The sequence below is a fragment of the Coregonus clupeaformis genome, chromosome 8 (assembly GCF_020615455.1).
Source record: "Coregonus clupeaformis isolate EN_2021a chromosome 8, ASM2061545v1, whole genome shotgun sequence".
Taxonomy (NCBI): domain Eukaryota; kingdom Metazoa; phylum Chordata; class Actinopteri; order Salmoniformes; family Salmonidae; genus Coregonus; species Coregonus clupeaformis.
In genome coordinates, this window is record NC_059199.1 from 28,150,181 (window position 1) to 28,172,526 (window position 22,346).

General features: G+C 41.3%; 1 protein-coding gene across 3 annotated transcripts; it reads right to left on the reverse strand.

Moving 5' to 3' along the window:
• Positions 1-703: 703 nt before the first annotated feature.
• Positions 704-21,509, reverse strand: LOC121571400 (cyclin-dependent kinases regulatory subunit 1). 3 transcript variants are annotated; one of them, XM_041882822.2, is made up of 4 exons: positions 21,372-21,509; positions 19,259-19,334; positions 18,686-18,813; positions 704-1,504 (listed from the first exon to the last, which is right to left on the reverse strand). In XM_041882822.2, the coding sequence occupies exons 2-4, from the start codon at positions 19,315-19,317 to the stop codon at positions 1,461-1,463; spliced, it is 231 nt and encodes a 76-aa protein (XP_041738756.1). In that variant the 5' UTR covers positions 19,318-19,334; positions 21,372-21,509; the 3' UTR covers positions 704-1,460. The 3 variants fall into 3 exon arrangements, with proteins under 3 accessions (XP_041738756.1, XP_041738757.1, XP_041738754.1); XM_041882823.2 differs by lacking the exon at positions 21,372-21,509 and adding an exon at positions 21,072-21,185; XM_041882820.2 differs by lacking the exon at positions 21,372-21,509 and adding an exon at positions 20,826-21,026.
• Between the last annotated feature and the right edge of the window lie 837 nt (positions 21,510-22,346).

Genomic DNA, 22,346 nt, shown 5'->3' on the forward strand with positions numbered 1-22,346 from the left:
TTATGTTTGGAGGAAAAAGGGGAACGCTTGCAAGCCGAAGAACACCATTCCAACCGTGAAGCAAGGGGGTGGCAGCATCATGCTGTGGGGGTGCTTCGCTGCAGGAGGGACTGGTGCACGTCACAAAATAGATGGCATCATGAGGAAGGAACATTTTGTGGATATATTGAAGCAACATCTCAAGACATCAGTCAGGAAGTTAAAGCTTGGTTGCAAATGGGTCTTCCAAATGGACAATGACCCCAAGCATACTTCCGAAGTTGTGCCAAAATGTCTTAAGGAAAAAGCGTGTGTGAGCAAGTAGGCCCACAAACCTGACTCAGTTACACCAGCTCTGTCAGGAGGAATGGGCCAATATTCACCCAACTTATTGTGGGATGCTTGTGGAAGGCTACCCGAAACATTTGACCCAGTTTAAAGGCAATGCTACAAAATACTAATTGAGTGTATGTAAACTTCTGACCCACTGACATTTCACATTCTTAAAATAAAGTGGTGATCCTAACTGACCTAAAACAGGGAATTTTTACTAGGATTAAAATGTCAGGAATTGTGAAAAACTGAGTTTAAATATATTTGGCTAAGGTGTATGTAAACTTCCGACTTAAACTGTACACGTACATGTACATACACACACACAAATCGACTTCTAAACACCACTATAAGAAAAAAGGTTTAAAAAGTGCACACCTACGTCATCATAATCAGTGAGAAAAATTTCAAATTAAAACATTTATTTCTGGGGTACAAGAATTCATAAAAACTGAGCAGCTGATTTGTACAATCATAGACATGGCAACGAAGAGCTTGGGCCCTATTTTGACAGCTCTAAAATGCAGACAGTCTACAGTATTACTTATAATTGCAGCAGGTCACTATTGATTAAAAACAACATATATATATATTTTTTTTTACAATGTCCAGAGGGCTATCATTTGTACAGGGTAAGAGTGCATACATTTGATGCAATCTGCTGTATTCAAAACAAGTTTTGAATGAAGTGCCATAACAGGCATTTGATCATACAGTAATTTCAGTAAAATCCCTGCACATTTGCGCTGCCAAAATGTCCCCCCTACATTTTACACATTTACTATCTTACTATCTAGCTTAAAATCAGATATAAGCATCATGTTCGTCAACTCACAGCAGGTATAGTGGGTTAAGGTTCAACCTTGGATTTTCCTTTTCTTCCCAGACACACACATTGACAACTTTATCAAGTTAGTACAGATAGAGAAAAGGATGAAAGGCTTCCAAGAAGGTACAGAGGAAATGTGAAAGGCTGTACAGTGAGTGAGGCAGTGGGTTGGAGCTCGACTCCAGCTCCACTGCAGTGTATACGATGCAGTATTTACAAAAAGAGTCTTTATTTCATCCAACCGAGTTGTGTTCATCCATCTCCAGCCACCCTCTTATCTTCTTCCCTATGGGTTCTCTCTCGCTCTCTGTCCGAGAGATCAGGCTGCGGGCAGGGGACGACGGAACAGCAAGATGTGGGGCTCTGGAGGGATAGAGAAAACAGAGGAAGTGTGAGTGATTGTGAAGTCTAGGCAGTGAATGAAAACAACCAAAATGGCAGGTTGTACCCAAAATATCTGTCCTTCTTCCCAAAGTGTGCACTAGTTTACTTCCCTTCACTGATTTGAAAGACAATGGTTGGTATAAGAAATATGGTGGAAACTCCCTCTAGCCCAAACCTACACCACTCCAACATTTTCAGATTTGTGGGAAGTAGTGAACAAAAGGAGATATTATTGGGACTCACCCTTAGTCATATTGTGGACAACTGAACGCCTGATAATTCTATCATGAGTTCTAGTAGTCTCGCGAGGCCACCCTTCATCCTTCCAAATCTCATCTCGTTGACTTGAATATTGGAAGTCTGGAGAACTTCAGTATTGTATTTTGTATTTGAATGGGAGCACTGGCTGTTAGTGCTCGCATTTCTTTGGCCTTGGAGTAGAAATTAAACGTTTTCCCTCAGGAGAGGCATTAACTTATTTTTCCTTGTTTTGTCAGAGCCTTTTTCCCTAAAGTCAGACAAAGATTTAATAGCCTGTGTTTACTAACACCACCTCTGGAGCTCCACCAATGCAAAATATTTTATTGGTTTGCAGCATTACCGCAAAAATGGATGAGGCAAGTGGAAGGGGGAGAAAGTAAGAAACTTGTCTGTCGGCCCTGCATTAAAGACCAAAAATGGCTAAAGAAATTGTGATATCTATATATCTATATATATCCGTTTCATTTAAGGACCAAAAAAAATTGACAGCTGAGCCATATAGATTGCAAAATAGTTGGAGATTTGATGTACCGATTCCATGGCACATGGTTTATGAACTGATACACAAAACGCTGGATTCAAAACTGAGTTTTTCTATGAACATTATACAAAATTCTTACAACCAATAGAATGTTTTATATATAGGGGATACAACCATCCCAGCTCTGCAGAATTTGCTGCGGAGAGAGAATCATTTAATCATTTGTTTTGGTACTGTCCATATGTAGCTTGTTTTTGGTAGCAGGTTCAGGAATGGCTGAAGAATTGCAACATTTACCTGGAGCTAACTCTGCAAATAGCACTGCTGGGTAATTTTAAAAGTCAGTCAATCAAGCAATAATATAATAAAAAAAAAAATTTTTTACAATATGTAGAATAGAACGGTTCAGAGCTTTTGTGAAACATCACAGCTGAAAAATATAGCAAATAGAAACTGGATGGTGTCCAGATATCGATGGGAGTGGTTGAGTGGAGCTGAAGGACGGGACTATAAACAAAAGATAACTATTGGGGATTTTTTTTGTATCTGTCTAGTACCAGTCAAAAGTTTGGACAGACCTACTCATTCTAGGGTTTCTTTATTTTTTAAACTATTTTCTACAATGTAGAATAATAGTGAAGACATCAAAACTATGAACTAACACAAAGTAGCCACCCTTTGCCTTGATAAAAGCTTTGCACACTATTAGCATTCTCTCAACCAGCTTCATGAGGTAGTCACCTGGAATTTCTTTCCTTCTTAATGCGTTTGAGCCTATCAGTTGTGTTGTGACAAGGTAGGGTTGGTATACAGAAGATGGTCTATTACCAATAGGGCTAAGTCCATATTATGGCAAGAACAGCTCAAATAAGCAAAGAGAAACGACAGTCCATTACTTTAAGACATGAAGGACAGTCAATCCGGAACATTTCAAGAACTTTGAACGTTTCTTCAAGTGCAGTCGCAAAAACCATCAACAACTAATGATGAAACTGGCTCTCATGAGGACGGCCACAGGAAAGGAAGACCCAGCGTTACCTCTGCTGCAGAGGATAAGTTCATTAGCGTTAACTGCACCTCAGATTGCAGCCCAAATAAATGCGTCACAGAGTTCAAGTAAACACATCAACATCAACTGTTCAGAGGAGACTGCATGAAATCAGGTCTTCATGGTCTAATTGCTGCAAAGAAACCACTACTAAAAGGACACTTGCTTGGGCCAAGAAATACGAGCAACGGACATTAGACCGGTGGTAATCTGTTCTTTAGTCTGATGAGTTCAAATTTGAGATTTTTGGTTCCAACCGCCGTATCTTTGTGAGACGCAGAGTAGGTGAACAGATGATCTCCACATGTGGTTCCCACCTTGAAGCATGGAGGAGGTGGTGTGATGGTGCTTTGCTGGTGACACTGTCTGTGATAAGCCACAAAGGCACACTTAACCAGCATGGCTACCACTGCATTCTGCAGCGATACACCATCCCATCTGGTTTGCGCTTAGTTGGACTATCATTTGTTTTTCAACAGGACAATGACCCAACACACCTCCAGGCTGTGTAAGGGCTATTTGACCAAGAAAGAGTGATGGAACGCTGTATTCGATGACCCGATTGTGGACGATTCAACCAACCCAATTGAGATGGTTTGGGATGAGTTGGACCGCAGAGTGAAGGAGAATCAGCCAACAAGTGCTCAGCATGTGGGAACTCCAAGACTGTTGTAAAAGCATTCCAGGTGAAGCTGGTTGAGAGAATACCAAGTTTGCAAAGCTGTCATCAAGGCAAAGGGTGGCTACTTTGAAAAATCTCAAATATATTTTGATTTGTTGAACACTTTTTTGGTTACTACATGATTCGGTGTTATTTAATAGTTTTGATGTCTTTACTATTATTCTACAATGTAGAAAATAGTCAAACTAAAGAAAAACCCTGGAATGAGTAGGTGTTTCCAAACTTTTGACCGGTACTGTACGCATGTACAGTGCATTCGCAAAGTATTCAGACCTCTTCCCTTTTCCACATTTTGTTACTTTACAGCCTTATTCTGAAATTGATTAAATTGTTCCCCCCCTCAATCAATCTACACACAATACCCCATAATGACAAAGCGAAATCTATTTATAAAAATTTAAAACAGAAATACCTTATTTACATAAATATTCAGACCCTTTGCTAAGAGACTTGAAATTGAGCTCAGGTGCATCCTGTTTCCATTGATCATCCTTGAGATGTTTCTACAACTTGATTGGAGTCCACCTGTGATTTGACATTATTTGGAAAGGCACACGCCTGTCTATATAAAAAGGTCCCACAGCTGACAATACGTCAGAGCAAAAACCAAGCCATGAGGTCAAAGGAATTGTCCATAGGGCTCAGAGACAGGATTGTGTCGAAGCATTGTCTGCTTCTGGCCATGTAGTAGGGTTGGGCAGTATCGAGATTTCTATATCGTTGTTCTCTCATCTCGGGATTTACGGTATTACCGGCTTAGTACACAAGGGGGTGCCAAAACCCCCCAAAAAGCCCATTGGGTTTCTATTCCCGGAATGCTAACAAAATTAGCACAAGTAATAGCGAATTTCCATGGAGGCTGCTAGCTAAATATGCTAACGAGCGCAAACGAAAATGAACTAATTGCAAAGACAGGCAATCCACCTCATAAAGTCATACATATATAGGTAGGAGCTACCGAATGTCATTTTTGGTGAGTTTGGACATTTACAAGCAAATGTGAATGAGCGACATTGTGCAAATGAACAAAGTTTTGACACATGCTTGTCTGAAGGAAGAACAGTACTCGCTCTGGAGCAGCATGTGTACGCGCTGTGTCTGTTTGGAGTCTGGACTCGCTAGGGCAATGGGCCTGCCTGCTCTGAGAAGTCAAGCAGCAGACGGGTCTTGAAGGGAGAGGAGAAAAAAAACGCAAGGAAATCAAGATCGCAGTGGCAGTTGTACAGATAACTTTGACTTCAAACATGGCAGAAAGTGAACACTATAGGATGCCCCATCTCCTTATTAATTCAGCCATTTAACTAGCAAGTTAAAAAAAGATAAAACCCATAAGAAATGTCTGGCTGAGTTTTGTAAACGCAGTTCTTAAATGCTTCTTGTAATTTTTGCTCGGCATCAGACAAATTGTGTGGTTTTTTTTAATGGGCATTTTTTTTTAAATCTGCAGATAGCGCTCTGACTGATGTGTAGCTACATTTCTCCGGTACTTTTCTCAGGTAACTTAAGCAAAGCTGGCTACATTATTTAGATAATAAACAGAAATATGATGCCCATGCATTGTACATTTTTTTTTTATTATATGGTGATTTAATTAGTGCATTCGGAAAGTATTCAGACCCCTTGACTTTTCCCACATTTTGTTGCGTTACAGACTTATTCTAAAATTGATTAAGTTGTTTTTATTCCTCATCAATCTACACACAATACCCAGCCAAACATCATTGCACTTCTGTTGTCATCTGATGAAAATGAAGCCATATTCTGCAGAATGTGTTGCATTCATGTTTTGTGAAGGAAAACGGTAGTTGCACACCCCTGATCACACGTTTGAAGCAAAAAAAAAAAAAAAAAAAAAAAAAAAGTGACTTTCGATATAAAAACGCAACCCCTGTAAATACACAGCTGGACTCCCACTTTCTCCTGTTGTGCTATTTACAAACGTGACTGGCCCAACTGTTCGGTAAGCTTTGTAATGTAAAATAATGTGACAGGTGAAAAGATCAACGCGATCTGCTTCATCTGCTAATGTATTGAACAAGTTGAATGTAGGCATTTACTTAAAAAGTAGCTACAAATATAAAACTGCATTGAAAAACCATCCTGTGGCTATTTCTAAATACCCCAATAGAGTGTATATACACACACGGTATACCGCCCAAGCCCATGTATGCCTTCATTCTTTGTGTGTTCAGTGAAGGGTGTCTAATGATGCACATAAGGCAAGCTCAAACAAGTTAGTGGGACACATCCAATGCAGCCAACCATATGTTCAATAGATGCCCTGTCTTAGCCAAATAACCTGTTGTACCATCATGGCTGAAATGCTTGAACTCAATGTCTTGTTTTCAGGTGACAGACAAGAACAGATTTGTATTTGGAGACAAACAGTATGAGTCAGACCTCATGATCGGTTGATGGCAAGAGACCAGTATCAAAGATAGTAGTAGCCTATAATACAAAAGTCAATCCGATGGAGGCTGAGCACCATCTTGTGTTACAAACAGGGAGTTTTGAGCTCTCAACATGAATGTACTGCATTCTCGCGTTGGGCGATGTCAACCTTTGTCCTATCGTGATTATGTACCTATAAAAACATTGTGATATACGATGCCATCAACCCTATTGTCCACCCCCCAATATTTTTTATTTTATATAAATAACAAAAAAACTGCTAAAACGCAGTTGGGCTATAGCGTGAAATCGAATGCAATTGGAAAACGAAAGATAATGTAATTGAAAGCCTGGGCAGAGGCTAAGCGCAGGCAATTGCAAATATTCTCTGTGTGTCAGAGGCACGGTGTAGCCAGGACCACCGAATCAAATTGCGCAAACAAAAATAAGATGCTTATGTCCTTTACTTTACTGCTCCATAAAAGGACATTGTGTTTTACATGTTTAGGTAAAAAGACAAATCAGATAGAATTCATAGCAAGCAGTGCACTGGGGCTTTACTTGGCTCATCGCGCTCTAGCAACTTCGTGGCGGGCCGGGCGCCTGCAGGTTGACCTCGGTTGTCAGTTGAACGGGTTTTCCTCCGGGTTAAGCGGGCGGGTGTTAAGAAACACGGTTAGGCGGGTCATGTTTCGGAGTACACGACTCGACCTTCGCCTCCCGAGCCCATTGGGGAGTTGCAGCGATGAGACAAGATCGAAATTGGGGAGAATAAGGGGGTCAAAAATAAAACAAAATTAAAATGAATAAATAAATTAAAATGAAATAGCTTGGTTGGATAAATGTCCACCCCCTTGTAATAGCGATCCTAAATTAGCTCAGATATAACCAATCAATTTCAAAACCTGTGTTAAATTTTAGTGATTCACATTCTTTCAGGTTAAATTCAGCGGTTCCTGTAGGTTCCCTCTGCTGGGTAGTGAATTGCAAAGCAAACGAGCACCAAGGAGCTTTCAAAAGAACTACGGGACAAAGTTGTGGAAAGGCACAGAACAGGGGATGGATGGGTATAAAAATATTTCAAGAGGCCTTGAATATCCCTTGGAGCACGATCAAAACTATTATTAAGAAGTCGAAGGTGTACGGTCGAATACCATTATTTTATGAAGCCTTGTCTCCCCTCTCTGTAGAGTAGACCAATCAAGTATACTCCTTCAAGACACTAAAGATTCCAGGGCTTACATGAGAGCGGTCTAGGAAGATGACCTCAACGAAGGTGAAGAAAACATATTCAGAGACAATAGATGCTACATTGCATGTCCAAACAACTGTACAGTGTGTGCAGAGCAGCACTAGAATTAAAACACACATCCTTCCTTTTTGTAGTTAATAAATCCAATGTGAAAATTGATAACTAAGGTATCCTCAACTAGCATTGAAAAAGTGAACCCATTCTTTAATTAAACATATCTCCCTAATTTCTGAACCACACTTGTGAAGTTGTCAGTAGGCTACAGTAACCTGCTTCAGAGGGGAGGGGCAGGTAGCCTACAGACAGGCACACCCACTGGCAGGCAGACGCTGGAATACGTTTGAGTGACAGAGTGAGGGCTTTGCGGCAATTTTTGTGGGACTGTTAAAAGCCCGCAACGTAAAACATTAACCTGTTTCTGTGCTTTTAAAATAAGGGTTCTGTCCGGAACAGTATAGATCACTTTAGTTTCAGGTTCCTCAAATAATTGTTATTTTCTGGTTTTCAGTTCTGTTCCTTGAACCGGTTTCAACCTTTGCCAACCTATGACCTGACCCATCCAGGGGTCGTGTTAACGCAGGATTCTGCGTTTTTTTACACAGAAAAGGAATGTTAAAAATGCAGAAAAATTATCTTGCTGCATTTTGTAAACGCAGATCTAAAATGCTTCTTATTGTAAATTCTGCTCGGCTTCAGTCAGGGTTCGCTCTAAATCATGAATGTAAAATAATCTTTACGCTCGTCATTGGATCAACAGACAGTGCTCTGACTGACGTGTGGGCTACTTTTCCTGTGTAGTTTCTCTGGTAGCAAGTTAAAATGCAACACATTAGAATGTAGCCAGCTACATTTCCTACGATAAACCGAAATGTTCCATACGCACAAAACGCTTATTTCTCTCAACTTTTGTAAACAAATGTATTTACATCCCTGTTAGTGAGCATTTCTCCTTTGCCAAGATAATCCATACACCTGATTGCTGTGGCATATCAAGAAGCTGATTCAACAGCATGATTATTACAATTGCCAGGGACAATAAAAGGCCACTAAAATGTGCAGTAGTGTCACAACGCCACAGATGTCTAAATTTTTGAGGGAGCATGCAATTGGCATGCTGACTGCAGGAATGTCCACCAGTTGTTGCCAGAGAATTGAATGCTCATTTCTCTACCATAAGCCGCCTCCAACGTTGTTTTACAGAATTTGGCAGTACGTCCAACCGGCCTCACAACCGCAGACCCACGTGTATGGCGTCGTGTGGGTGAGAGGTTTGCTGTGAACAGAGTGCCCCATGGTGGCGGTGGGGTTATGGTATGGGCAGGCATAAGCTACGGACAACGAAAACAATTGAATTTTATTGACGGTAATTGGATTGCAAAGAGATACTGCGACGAGATCCTGAGGGAAGTGTTGTGCCATTCATCCGCCGCCATCGCCTCATGTTTCAGCATGATAATGCACAGCCCCATGTCGCAAGGATCTGTACACAATTCCTGGAAAATGAAAATGTCCCAGTTCTTCCATGGCCTGCATACTCATCCGACATGTCACTCTTTGAGTATATTTGGGATGCTCCGGATCGACGTGTATGACAGCGTGTTCCAGATCCCACCAATATCCAGCAACTTTGCACAGCCTCTGAAGAGTGGGACAATATTCCACAATCAACACTATGCCAAGGAGATGTGTCGCGCTGCATGAGGCAAAATGGTCACACCAGATACTACTTTTTTTATTTTTTAAAGGTATCTGTATTCCCAGTCATGTGAAATCCATAGATTAGGGCCTAATGAATTTCTTTCAATTGACTGATTTCCTTCCATAAACTGTAACTCTGTAAAATCTTTGCAATTGTTGCATGTTGCATTTATATTTTTGTTCAGTATAATTTACTTACAGAATGAGTTGCTGCTAGCCAAATAGCATTGCACGTCTGTTATCATCTGGTGAAAATGATTTCCTGCCATATGCGTTTCACCAATTTATTTTGTGTAAAGAAAATATAGTTCCAAGTCCCTTATCACTCTTAAAAGCAAAAAACACTTGCCTATCAATATAAAAACACAGGTGAAATTGTTTAAAAACGCAGATTTATTTTTCTTTCTTATGTCTGCGTTTTGAAAATGCAGATTTCTGAAGGCTAATGGGTGGCAGGTAGCCTAGCGGTTAGCGCGTTCGGCTAGTAACTGAAGGGTCGCTGGTTCGAATACCCGAGCAGACAAGCAGTTGTCAACTATTTCAGTGAGATCTGTTATTTGCTCCTTGAATTGTCGCTAGAAGTCGCCAAATTACGTTTTCCCGTTGACGCAACAGCACCAATTTGCCTTGCTGCGGCACAGCAGTGGTCCCCGATGTAGCGTCCCCTCCCCTTGTGCTTCCATGCCGGTGTGTATGCCATTGTTGTGACTTTCTCAGACAGCTTCTCCCGCTCTCGTTTGCGGCAGAATTGAGTGGAAAAGTCACTAAATGTTATTAAAACCATAAAAAGGCTTGGCTTAAATTGGTAACACTACTAACAAGGTCATTGCACCTAGCCAGTGTGTGACAAAACATTTTATTTATTTTTGTGACCCCTGCCATCACCTTATGCATTACTGCCCCACAGTGGCAAGAAGAAGCAAAAAAAAAAACTCTACAACACAAATGGTTCCTAGCAGGGCTCTACACAGACCTTGTTTACAGGCAGCATGTGTGCGCCTCAGTTGAAAAATGTAGGCGCACAAAGAAATTTAGGAGCATGATGAAAAATATGAGATAAGCCTAAATCTTTCTAGGCGCACTGGTGCTCCTAAAAAATTAATTCCCCACAGCAAAATATTTAGCCACATGTGAGTAAAATGGTCACACTGTAGAGCCCTGCCTAGCCTCCAATGCTTTGGCTTCTTTCTGTTCAAAACACAACTAAATATAAAATGAAATGTTTTTATGAAACGAGTAAAGTGGATCTGAAAACTGAAAATGAATTTCAAATAAAAATCTTAAAACTAATAGAAATTTAAAAAACTATAAATAACCTTGCTACGTAGACTAGAATATTTGGGAAATAATCTACTGTTCATAACTTTAACTTGACTTAAAGCTTTTATGATAATCCTAGGCAGAGGATAGGTTATTGGCCATTTGCTTTTCCCGGCCAGGATAATTTCTTTCCTAAGCTCAAACTCATTCGACTTTTCTATAGGCTATTGATATTGTCATTAGTCCTCTGGCTACCGTATGTTTAGGCTATTCAAATAACTTTCAGATGAAACTCTGTATACAGTGATCAGGAGAAAGCCATGCATACAGTGGGGAAAAAAAGTATTTAGTCAGCCACCAATTGTGCAAGTTCTCCCACTTAAAAAGATGAGAGAGGCCTGTAATTTTCATCATAGGTACACGTCAACTATGACAGACAAAATGAGGAAAGAAAATCCAGAAAATCACATTGTAGGATTTTTTATGAATTTATTTGCAAATTATGGTGGAAAATAAGTATTTGGTCAATAACAAAAGTTTCTCAATACTTTGTTATATACCCTTTGTTGGCAATGACACAGGTCAAACGTTTTCTGTAAGTCTTCAGAAGGTTTTCACACACTGTTGCTGGTATTTTGGCCCATTCCTCCATGCAGATCTCCTCTAGAGCAGTGATGTTTTGGGGCTGTCGCTGGGCAACACGGACTTTCAACTCCCTCCAAAGATTTTCTATGGGGTTGAGATCTGGAGACTCCAGGACCTTGAAATGCTTCTTACGAAGCCACTCCTTCGTTGCCCGGGCGGTGTGTTTGGGATCATTGTCATGCTGAAAGACCCAGCCACGTTTCATCTTCAATGCCCTTGCTGATGGAAGGAGGTTTTCACTCAAAATCTCACGATACATGGCCCCATTCATTATTTCCTTTACACGGATCAGTCGTCCTGGTCCCTTTGCAGAAAAACAGCCCCAAAGTATGATGTTTTCACTCACATGCTTCACAGTAGGTATGGTGTTCTTTGGATGCAACTCAGCATTCTTTGTCCTCCAAACACGACGAGTTGAGTTTTTACCAAAAAGTTATATTTTGGTTTCATCTGACCATATGACATTCTCCCAATCCTCTTCTGGATGCACTCTAGCAAACTTCAGACGGGCCTGGACATGTACTGGCTTAAGCAGGGGGACACGTCTAGCACTGCAGGATTTGAGTCCCTGGCGGCGTAGTGTGTTACTAATGGTAGGCTTTGTTACTTTGGTCCCAGCTCTCTGCAGGTCATTCACTAGGTCCCCCCGTGTGGTTCTGGGATTTTTGCTCACCGTTCTTGTGATCATTTTGACCCCACGGGGTGAGATCTTGCGTGGAGCCCCAGATCGAGGGAGATTATCAGTGGTCTTGTATGTCTTCCATTTCCTAATAATTGCTCCCACAGTTGATTTCTTCAAACCAAGCTGCTTACCTATTGCAGATTCAGTCTTCCCAGCCTGGTGCAGGTCTACAATTTTGTTTCTGGTGTCCTTTGACAGCTCTTTGGTCTTGGCCATAGTGGAGTTTGGAGTGTGACTGTTTGAGGTTGTGGACAGGTGTCTTTTATACTGATAACAAGTTCAAACAGGTGCCATTAATACAGGTAACGAGTGGAGGACAGAGGAGCCTCTTAAAGAAGAAGTTACAGGTCTGTGAGAGCCAGAAATCTTGCTTGGTTGTAGGTGACCAAATACTTATTTTCCACCACAATCTGCAAATAAATTCATTAAAAATCCTACAATGTGATTTTCTGGATTTTTTCCCCTCAATTTGTCTGTCATAGTTGACGTGTACCTATGATGAAAATTACAGGCCTCTCTCATCTTTTTAAGTGGGAGAACTTGCACAATTGGTGGCTGACTAAATACTTTTTTTCCCCACTGTATAAACTTTGAAGCGTAGCCTTCAGTCACACTCATGAATGGAAAGAGAAGGGAAAATTATCTACTGTTTTTTAAAACAGCTAGACACAAGATAGTTAAGGAGTGACCGTTAAAAATGAATATTTATATAAAATGTATTTATTTTTAAAAATCAATATATCCACAATTTTCCTTCCTCATGATGCCATCTATTTTGTGAAGTGCACCAGTCCCTCCTGCAGCAAAGCACCCCCACAGCATGATGCTGCCACCGCAGTGCTTCACGGTTGGGATGGTGTTCTTCGGCTTGCAAGCGTCCCCCTTTTTCCTCCAAACATAATGATGGCCAAACAGTATTATTTTTGTTTCATCAGACAAGAGGACATTTCTCCAAATAGTACAATCTTTGTCCCCATGTGCAGTTGCAAACCGTAGTCTGGCTTTTTTATGGCGGTTTTTGAGCAGTGGCTTCTTCCTTGCTGAGCGGCCTTTCAGGTTATGTTGATATAGGAATCGTTTTACTGTGGATATAGATACTTTTGTACCTGTTTCCTCCAGCATCTTCACAAGGTCCTTTGCTGTTGTTCTGGGATTGATTTGCACTTTTCGCACCAAAGTACGTTCATCTCTAGGAGACAGAACGCGCCTCCTTCATGTACGGGATGATGGCTGCGTGGTCCCATGGTGTTTATACTTGCGTACTATTGTTTGTACAGATGAACGTGGTATCTTCAGGCATTTGGAAATTGCTCCCAAGGATGAACCAGACTTGTGGAGGTCTACAATAATTTTTCTGAGGTCTTGGCTGATTTCTTTTGATTTTTCCATGACGTCAAGCAAGTGAGGCACTGAGTTTGAAGGTAGGCCTTGAAATACATCCACAGATACACCTCCAATTGACTCAAATGATGTCAATTAGTCTATCAGAAGCTTCTAAAGCCATGACATCATTTTCTGGAATTTTCCAAGCCGTTTACAGGCACAGTCAACTTAGTGTATGTAAACTTCTGACACCACTGGAATTGTGATACAGTGAATTATAAGTGAAATAATCTGTCTGTAAACAATTGTTGGCTTCATAACAAAGGGGGTGAATACATATGCACGCGCCACTTGTCCGTTATTTATTATTTTGAATTTTTTGATTTCACTGCACCAATTTGGACTATTTTGTGTATGTCCATTACATGAAATCCAAATAAAACCCCATTTAAATTACAGGTTGTAATGCAACAAAATAGGAAAAACGCCAATGGGGATGAATACTTTTGCAAGGCACTGTATATAGTCTAAACCATCGTCTGTCACATCACAATGTCGTCACTGTCGACACCGGCTGTCTATCATCGTCGATAGACCATGCTATCGTAATATTGCCCAACCATACTCTATTCATTCATAGTGCACATCGTAGCAAACCATAGCAAAACATTTTGCAACGAAAAACAGTTTCTTATTGGACAAATGCAGGTAGGTCCATTTCGGCCCATTTACTTCCAAGTGAACACACCCCATATTACACGATGGTTTGTACAGTACTAAGTCCCAGGGAAATCATTCGGCAACATAAGCTTCCAACATCTAATGAGCGGCACACCCTAATTACCATTGTAGCAGTAATGACCCAAACAAGACTTGGGTACAAAATGAATCCCCCAGGTCAGAGATAGTTCCCCCCCAGTACAGTAGGCTACAATTCAGTGTTTGTGTAATTCAATATTATGCCGCTGTATTCACGTCCCCCTGCCTACTGCACTGATATGAACCCCCATGGCTATGCGCCATAGGCACAACCGTAAACTACAGTACAGTGTTGTATTCCTCCATAATAGGCTATATGCTGCTGTATTCATCAGCACTTCACCCTTTCTACTGAACTGAGCGTTAGTACTAACACTGGACTTGACATTAACTTTTTTTGCTACTTATAGGAGAGATTTCTTTTACTTGTCAGAAAGCTGAAGTCACTTGCCCCCCACCCCCATTTTTTCCTATCCTCTCTTATTAGGCCTAGGCCACGATATGAGTTTTAGGAAGGTTACACATTGCTAGAATAATATGGAAATAGGCCTAGGCCAACTACGCTTCATTTCTTTCAGAAGCTTTCCTCAGCTGTAGCCTAAGTTCTTTTGACTCATTAGATTTTTCCATCTTGGTATTGTTTGCTCAATTTCACTTCTTGTGGCCTAAAATATGTCATTCAACATAAATCTGTGAATGAGAATAACATAAACTCTGACTTTCAGAATTATTCCCATTTAAAAGCTGCAACTTTAGGACACTAAAACACGTCATTAGAATAGTTTGGAGAATACTATTAATAAAAGCATCAAGACGAATTAAAGTTCTGTTATTTCAGTTAGTAGGACTTTGGTAATTTGGTTCGCAATGGCAAGGGATTTTCTTTCTGGCCTCACATGCATCTTTTGTCTTATAATGCTTTGAGCAACTGTAAGGTTTGTTAATTTCTCATTAGATTTGTATCTCTCATTATTATCTTAGGCCTCCCATGTTTCTGAGATGGCCTAGAACTCTGTTAAGATTCATTCGTTCATGAAATACCACGGCAGGAGAAATCTAGCATGCATTGCACTGAAAGAGTGGCGTAATAGGCCAAGTCCTATATCAAATGCAGAGAAAATAGAAATTGTGGGCTTCTACAACAATAAGACACCGAAGTGTCCGCTATAAAAACAGACTTTGGCAATTGGCCCAGATCTGACATTCGAGAGAAAAACATTTTCTGACTGGATATTTTGTGCTGCTCTGTCTACATTGTTCTCTTGCTTTGTGTAAATAACATATTTATTGAAATAGGCTATAGTACTATAGTCAATTTAAATCAGAATGTCAACCATGCACTGCCTGATCCAATTCTGATTGGAGTAATTGTCTGATATTGTGATTTTTTACTTGTCCGTTCAGACAACTAAAATCTACAGTGCATTCAGAAAGTATAAAGACTCCTTGACTTTCTCAAAATGTTGTCATGTTACAGCTTTATTCTAAAATGGATTAAATAAATAAAATCCTCATCTACACACACACACGCAATACCACATAATGACAAAGCGAAAACAGGTTGACATTTTCCCAAATTTATAAAAAATACAAACCAGAAATACCTTATTTACATAAGTATTCAGACCCTTTGCGATGAGAGTCAAAATTGAGCTCAGGAGCATCCTGTTTCCATTGATCATCCTTGAGATGTTTCTACAACATGACTGGATTCCACCTGTGGTAATTTCAATTGATTGGACATGATTTGAAAAAGGCACACACACCTGTCTATACAGTGAGGGAAAAGAGTATTTGATCCCCTGCTGATTTTGTACGTTTGCCCACTGACAAAGAAATGATCAGTCTATAATTTTAATGGTAGGTTTATTTGAACCCTGAGAGACAGAATAACAACAAAAAAATCCAGAAAAACACATGTCAAAAATGTTAAATTGATTTGCATTTTAATGAGGGAAATAAGTATTTGACCCCCTCTCAATCAGAAAGATGTCTGGCTCCCAGATGTCTTTTATACAGGTAACAAACTGAGATTAGGAGCACACTCTTAAAAGGAGTGCTCCTAATCTCAGCTTGTTACCTGTATAAAAGACACCTGTCCACAGAAGCAATCAATCAGATTCCAAACTCTCCACCATGGCCAAGACCAAAGAGCTCTCCAAGGATGTCAAGGACAAGATTGTATACCTACACAAGGCTGGAATGGGCTATAAGACCATCGCCAAGCAGCTTGGTGAGAAGGTGACAACAGTTGGTGCGATTATTCGCAAATGGAAGAAACACAAAAGACCTGTCAATTTCCCTCGGCCTGGGGCTCCATGCAAGATCTCACCTCGTGGAGTTGCAATGATCATGAGAACGGTGAGGAATCAGCCCAGAACTACACGGGAGGATCTTGTCAATGATCTCAAGGCAGCTGGGACCATAGTCACCAAGAAAACCATTGGTAACACACTACGCCGTGAATGACTGAAATCCTGCAGCGCCCGCAAGGTCCCCCTGCTCAAGAAAGCACATATACAGGGACATCTGAAGTTTGCCAATGAACATCTGAATGATTCAGAGGAGAACTGGGTGAAACTGTTGTGGTCAGATGAGACCAAAATCGAGCTCTTTGGCATCAACTCAACTCGCCGTGTTTGGAGGAGGAATGCTTCCTATGACCCCAAAAACACCATCCCCACCGTCAAACATGGAGGTGGAAACATTATGCTTTGGGGGTGATATTCTGCTAAGGGGACAGGACAACTTCACCGCATCAAAGGGACGATGGACAGGGCCATGTACCGTCAAATCTTGGGTGAGAACCTCCTTCCCTCAGCCAGGGCATTGAAAATGGGTCGTGGATGGGTATTCCAGCATGATAATGACCCAAAACACACGGCCAAGGCAACAAAGGAGTGGCTCAAGAAGAGGCACATTAAGGTCCTGGAGTGGCCTAGCCAGTCTCCAGACCTTAATCCCATCGAAAATCTGTGGAGGGAGCTGAAGGTTCGAGTTGCCAAACGTCAGCCTCGAAACCTAAATGACTTGGAGAAGAGGAACAAAATACCTCCTGAAATGTGTGCAAACCTGGTGGCCAACTACAAGAAACGTCTGACCTCTGATTTCCAACAAGGGTTTTGCCACCAAGTACTAAGTCATGTTTTGCAGAGGGGTCAAATACTTATTTCCCTCATTAAGATACAAATCAATTCATAACATTTTTGACATGCGTTTTTCTGGATTTTGTTGTTGTTATTCTGTCTCTCACTGTTCAAATAAACCTACCATTAAAATTATAGACTGATCATGTCTGTCAGTGGGCAAACGTATAAAATCAGCAGGCGATCAAATACTTTTTTCACTCACTGGATAAGGTCCCACAGTTGACAGTGCATGTCAGAGCAAAAACCAAGCCATGAGGTCGAAGGAATTGTCCGTAGAGCTCCAAGACAGGATTGTGTCGAGGCACAGATCTGGGGAAAGGTACCATAAAATGTATGCAGCATTGAAGGTCCCCAAGAACACAGTGGCCTCCATCATTCTTAAATTGAAGAAGTTTGGAACCACCAAGACTCTTCCTAGAGCTGGCCGCCCGGCCAAACTGAGCAATCGGGTGAGAAGGGCCTTGGTCAGGGAGGTGACCAAGAAGCTCCAGAGTTCCTCTGTGGAGATGGGAAAACCTTCCAGAAGGACAACCATCTCTGCAGCACTCCACCAATCAGGCATTTATGTTAAGAGTGGCCAGACGGAAGCCACTCCTCAGTAAAAAGGCACATGACAGCCCGCTTGGAGTACGCCAAAAAGGCACCTAAAAGATTCTCTGGTCTAATGAAACCAAGATTGAACTCTTTGGCCTGAATGCCAACCGTCACGTCTGGAGGAAACCAGGCACCGCTCATCACCTGGCCAATACCATCCCTACGGTGAAGTATGGTGGTGGCAGCATCATGCTGTGGGGATGTTTTTCAGGAGCAGGGACTGGGAGACTAGTCAGGACCAAGGGAAAAATGAACAGAGCAAAGTACAGAGAGATCCTGGATGAAAACCTACTCCAGAGCGCTAAGGACCTAAGACTAGAGTGAAGGTTCACCTTCGAAAAGGTGAACGACCCTAAGCAGACAGCCAAGACAACGCAGGAGTGGCTTCGAGACATGTCTCTGAATGTCCTTGAGTGGCCCAGCAAGAGCCCGGACTTGAACCCGATCAAACATCCCTGGAAAGACCTGAAAATAGTTGTGTAGCGACGCTCCACATCCAACCTGACAGAGCTTGAGAGGATCTGCAGAGAATAATGGGAGAAACTCCCCAAATACAGGTGTGCCAAGCTTATAGCGTCATACCCAAGAAGACTCGAGGCTGTAATCGCTGCCAAAGGTGCTTCAACAAAGTACTGAGTAAAGGGTCTGAATACTTAGGTAAAATGTGATTTTTTTTCTTCTTTTAAATTTGCAAAAATGTCAAGCTGTTTTCGCTTCGTCATTATGGGGTATTGTGTGTAAATTGATGAGTGATAAAACAATTTAATCATTTTTAGAATAAGGCTGTAACGTAAGAAAATGTGGAAAAAGTGAAGGGGTCTGAATACTTTCTGAATACTTTCTGAATGCACTGTATGTTCTGGTTGCCCAACTTTTTGTAGGACAAGTCTTAATGACTAGCCCTGTAACATCTGTCAGTGACTGTCACAGTGTACCTGGTTGATGGATCATGTAGTGTATCCAGCCTTGGCTCTGCTGGACGCCCAGATTCCTCCACTCAGTCTCTGACATCAGATGAGTCTTGGGCACGCGCTTGGCAATGTCCTTGGGCAGCATCACGTGCCTACAGACAGCGGAGAAATTGAATGGTACTTTACAGAGTCATGTCGTGTCAACATCACAGGGCTGGGAAGGAAGATAGCTGCCAGGCAAGACGTGTCAATAATAATAATAATAATAATAATAATAATGTGTACATATCTTGCATTACCCATCTCATATGTATATACTGTATTCTATACTATTGCATCTTAGCCTATGCCGCTCTATCAATATATTTATATATTCTTATTCCATTCCTTTACTTAGGATTTGTGTGTATTAGATATTTGTTGTGGAACTGTTAGATATTTACTGCACTGTCGGAACTAGAAGCACAAGCATTTCGCTACACTCGCAATAACATCTGCTAACCATGTGTATATGACCAATACATTTGATTTGAATATTAGCTTGATAGCTATATAGCTAGATCAAAACTGTTTTAGAAGAAAGTACAGTCAACTTACCTATACTCAAATTTCTCATCATCGTATTTGTCAGAGTAATATATCTGCTTCTGAGACATGACGCCAACCTGAAAGACTAAAGCAATCAGTTTAGTTAGTAAAGGCCAAGGAAGATGGCAGAAGTGGATGTTTGTTTGAAACTGATGGCGCGTCGAGTGGAGATGAGTTAAGGAATGGATTAGTGGCAAACAAAAAAGAGAAGTAAAGTGGTCGTGGAATCTAGTAAATCCAAGCCTAGTTCGGACTCTTTTTGTTGGAGTTTAGGTTTTGGACCGATGAGTTACCTGGGAGATCCGCTTGACGTCTCGATGATAATCGCAGGTGCGTTGCATGATGTTGCATCAGTGAGGATAACAAGTGGGCTTATTTTGTTTTTTTGTGTGTCTAAGGAGCATGCTTTGAACATGAAAAATATTTCAGATTGGAATGTATCATGTGGATCTGTGAAGTAGGGGCGCCTATCAAGGGGGTTCTCTCTGGAGTGGCGCTAGAAGTGAGTGCAAAGGATGTAACTGAAGAAGTAGATGCAGTGGTTGATGGACGACAATTGACCTTAATGGTGGATGGAGAGAGGAAGCCCACTCATCCATTATTTTGGTCTTTGAAGAAGTCTCTCGCAAGTATATTTGGGTTATGTGAGATATCCTGTACGAGACATCGTGCCCAAATCTATGTAGTGTGATAAATGTAAAATATTTGGACGTGTCAATTGTATGTATAGGGGAGGATTATCGTATGGCAGTTGAGGCGAAATGCTGCAATTGTGGTGTCGAACATGCGCCCAAATTCGTAATGTGCCCTGTTACGGTGAAAGAGAGAGGTGGCAAGAGTAAGTGCTGTCCAGCATGTCTCATATCCGGAGGCGGTCAGAAGAAGGGAGTAAAGTTGAAGAAACCATGGTAGTTGTATTCGACACCAGTAAATGTTCCTCGACAACACGATCCTGGCATGTTGCATGTTTAAAGGTGGACGTTGTATTGTTTATTCCATTGGTTATAAACTGCACCGCGCAAATAAATAGTACATCTGAGAAAATAGGCATTGTTGCGAGTGCGGCAGACAGTTTAGGGACTCAGGGATTGTACAGCAGAGGCATTACAAGGAATCCTGTCGACTAATGTTCCATTCTGTGACTTGGACTATGACAGAAGGAGTGGGATGGGTCTATTTATGTGTTTTTTTGCAAGTGTTTTTTTTCTTTCTCTCACTCTCTCGTTCACTACCCGTACAATAAGGTAACTAGCTAACTTTATTTGGCTAAGTAAGGCGATAAGCTTTGGCTACTAATTTAGCTAGCAAACACAAATCTAGGTCTGGTAGCTAGCTATTTCATACATAACTAGCTACTCATGTTAATCATGTCACCCATTGACTGTTCTAGCAAACATAGTTCTAACAATATGTCATTCAACAACTGTTGACACTGGCTAAATTAGCAGGCTAGTTAAATAGCTGGCGAACTTAACTATAGTTAGCTAACAATAACATTAATTACTAATGAATTAGCTAACTAGCAGGCTTCGCTAGCTACTAGCGTTCACAACACAACAAGTAAAACACAAATCACCTTTCTCGACGTGGCTCGTTCCAAATGATTGTACTCGTGATTTCCTAATGAAAATCTATAAATTTCACAACAGGACTGTCGTTTCTAGAATATTGTCCTGCTTCTGATGTGGTCGATCGACCTTTTTCAAATTTTCTGCGAGTTTCCCTCTTTAATGTTAGCTACTGATCCTGCCTTTCACCGTTCAAAATTTCACCGCTGCTCCTCATTGGTCAATCCTCTCACAGAAACGATCATGTGACTTACCTGAGCCCAGTCATTGGTTAAGATCTATACAAATATGAATGAGGTTGTTCGATTAATCCAGAGATATTACAGAAAGGAGATACGAATCCCAATGGGCAATGAAAGATGGAATGTATAACGCCCCACCCAGCAGACCAATCGCGTTCACTTTATCATTCTGCGTCACGCGGTTGCTAAATTTATCGTCACGCAATCACTTCTCAAAGTCAGGGTACGAGTCGAGAAGCGTGCCTATTTTCCTCGAAAGTACGTCAATGTCACGATTCCAAAGCTATACAGTATTACAGATAAGTTAATTACCTTATATCTGGGAAAATATTTGTAATGTTGTACTTCTTGTTGATGAAAATCATGCTAATTTGGGGTTTTTGAGCTAGCGCTCAATTGACTCCCATTCACTCCTTGAGGGAGAGCGCTCCTTGACCCACAATCACCCAGAATGCACCGCGTGGCCCATTGACGTAGCATGGGCAATGTACACAATGGGCGTTAATACGATTCCAAAGGAGTTTCCCATCTCTTTTAAAGGATCTCTGATTAATCCCGTGTAGGCGTTTTTTTCGTCGGCAGTGATTTCGATTTGGAACGGGTGTCGCAGCATAGGCCCACCCACTGGGGAGCCAGACCCAGCCAATCAGAATGAGTTTTCCCCACAAAAAGGCTTAATTACAGACAGAAATACTCCTCAATTTCATCAGCTGTCCAGGTGGCTGGTCTGAGGTGGTCCTGCAGGTGAAGAAGCCGGATGTGGAGGTCCTGGGCTGGCATGGTTACACGTGGTCTGTGGGTGTGAGGCCGGTTGGACATACTGCCAAATTCTGTAAAAACGAAGTTGGAGGTGGCTTATGGTAGAGAAATTAACATTTAATTATCTGCCAACAGTTCTGGTGAACATTCCTGCAGTCAGCATGCCAATTACACGCTCCCTCAAAACTTGAGACATCTGTGGCGTTGTGTTGTGACAAGTCAAAAGGAAAGGGTTCCAGTATTTGATTTTTATTATACAGATAAAACAGGAACACAGAGGCACATGAGGGGTTTGAATGGAGGGGTTGGAGTGGATGCTTAGTAGTTGGAGTTTCAAGTGCTGTACTGTAGGATGGTTGTGGTAGGTAGGAAGGTTTGTGGTTTCTGGAAGGGAGATAAAAGCGCATAGAAGGATACACAATATAAAAAGTACATGAATGATAAAGTAGTTGAAAATATAGTGACTAATATGTAGAGAGAATGTCAGAACTGAGCATAACTGTAAAATAGTGGACCCAAAGTGGGAAT